At 78.6% G+C, this 1,651-nt stretch overlaps 1 protein-coding gene across 1 annotated transcript in view; it reads right to left on the bottom strand.

Annotated features, from left to right (window-relative positions):
* Positions 1-12: 12 nt before the first annotated feature.
* Positions 13-1,651, bottom strand: part of AURANDRAFT_72476 (hypothetical protein) — a gene marked incomplete at both ends in the record, with an annotated part of 2,655 nt that continues 1,016 nt past the window's right edge. The window contains 3 exons of the mRNA XM_009042362.1: positions 13-556; positions 657-688; positions 893-992. Coding sequence (XP_009040610.1) covers positions 13-556; positions 657-688; positions 893-992 — 676 coding nt within the window. The remainder of the gene's footprint in view (positions 557-656; positions 689-892; positions 993-1,651) is intronic.

The following is a 1,651-nucleotide window of genomic DNA, read 5'->3' as shown; positions in this document are numbered from 1 at the left end:
GCGCGCGACGGCGTCCGAGAGGCGCGCGGGGGCGGCCGCGGCCGCGCCGCGGCCGCGGAAACCGCGAGCCGCGGCGGCGGCCGCGGTCGCGGCCGCGGCCGCGCGCGCCGGCGCGGCAAGGCCGAGGCTCGTGCGGCGAAGCGCCGCCGTCGCGTCGAGGAAGGCCGGGGCCGGGTCCGACTCGTCGGTCGCGTCGAAGAGGGCCGCCGCAGGCGTCGGCGGGAGGCGCGTCCCCGCCCAGAAGGGCCGGCCGTCGCCGTCGAGCGCGCCCGGAGGGTGCGCCTCGAGGAGCGCGGCCGCCGCGTCGGCAAAGAACGCGCCGTAGAGCGCGCCGGCGAAGCCCTGGCAGTCGTCGCCGCCGCCGCCGCCGCCGAGGCTCGCCGCGAGCGCCGCGGCGTCGTCAGCCGCGCGCGCGCAAGCGGCGGCGGCGGCGCTGTCGCCGCCGCGCGTTTCCGCGGCGAGGCGCCGGGCCCACGCGCGGAGGCCGCCGGGCGCGCGCGCGGCGGCGAGCGCGTCCGCGAGACATCGTGGGCGGTCGAAGAAGAGGTCCTGGAACCTGCGCCGCGCGCGCCGCCTTGGGCCGGCGCGCGCTCGATAGCGACCGCCGCCCGCCGGAGCCGCGGCCGCGGCGCGCGCATCCGGCGCCGGTATCGCACGCGTCGCGGGCCCAAAGGACGACGTGCTCGACCTGGGGAGCATCGGGGTGGGCACTTCCTGACTTTGCGAGTTCCCGCCCCGGTTCTGTTCCGCTCGTTTCCGCTCGTCCGTACACGAGCGATCATCCATCTTTCTGGGCGTTCTTGAAGCGTGGACGCGTGTCTCCCGACGATCGATCGCGGCGTGCTCGAGTCGGAGCGGCGTGGGCGCGCGCGTCTCGGGCGCCGCGGCCGGCCTTGTACGGGTGATGCTTGAGCGTGCAGACGGGGACGAGGTCCTCGGCGCCGCCGGCCGCGCCCGGGTCAGCCGTCGCGCCGTAGCTCTCCGTCACGTGCCTGGGCGACGCGGGGTGCCCGACGCCCCAGGCCCCGCGCGCGGTCGCGCCCCGCGCGGGCGGCGGCGCGCCCCACGGCGACCGCGGGGCCGGGTTGCGGCGTCGGCCCGCGTCGGCGCCGGGTGCGCACGGCACGGCCGGCTGCACGGACCCGGCGGCGCCGAGGGTCCCGCAGTCGACGAGGGGCAAGGTTCGCGCGACGCAGATGCCGTCGACGAAGAGCCGCGCCTCGACGCTGTCGAGCGCCGTAAAGACGAGGTCGACACCGGCCCAGAAGTCATCGTCGAAGATGTCGCCTGCCGCGGCGCTCGCGCGTCGTGCCGGCGCGCGCGCGGCCGCGGGGGGGGGGGGTCGACGCCGGGTCGCGCCGACGGTCGTCGCGTCGACGCGGTGCGGGAACCTGCGTCGAGACGGAGCGGTACGCCAAGGCCAAACGTCGCGACGCTCGAGCTCGGCCTCATCGAGGGCGCGTCGGCTGAGGTTCGGACGAGCGATGTCCCTCCGTCGCGCTCTCGAAAGGCGGCCGAAGGGCGTCGCCCCGGGCGCGCGCGCCGCCTCGCGTCGAAGCTTCGCGTTCCGCGCGGGCGGGGGCGCGACGACGTCGACGTCGTCGTTGAAGCGCCGTGCGGCAGCGGCGGCCGTCGTCGCCTGTTCGCGCCG

Source organism: Aureococcus anophagefferens, assembly GCF_000186865.1.
Source record: "Aureococcus anophagefferens unplaced genomic scaffold AURANscaffold_30, whole genome shotgun sequence".
Lineage (NCBI taxonomy): Eukaryota > Pelagophyceae > Pelagomonadales > Pelagomonadaceae > Aureococcus > Aureococcus anophagefferens.
The sequence above is the reverse complement of the archived record's forward strand: the minus strand, read 5'-3'. Positions and strand labels throughout refer to the sequence as shown.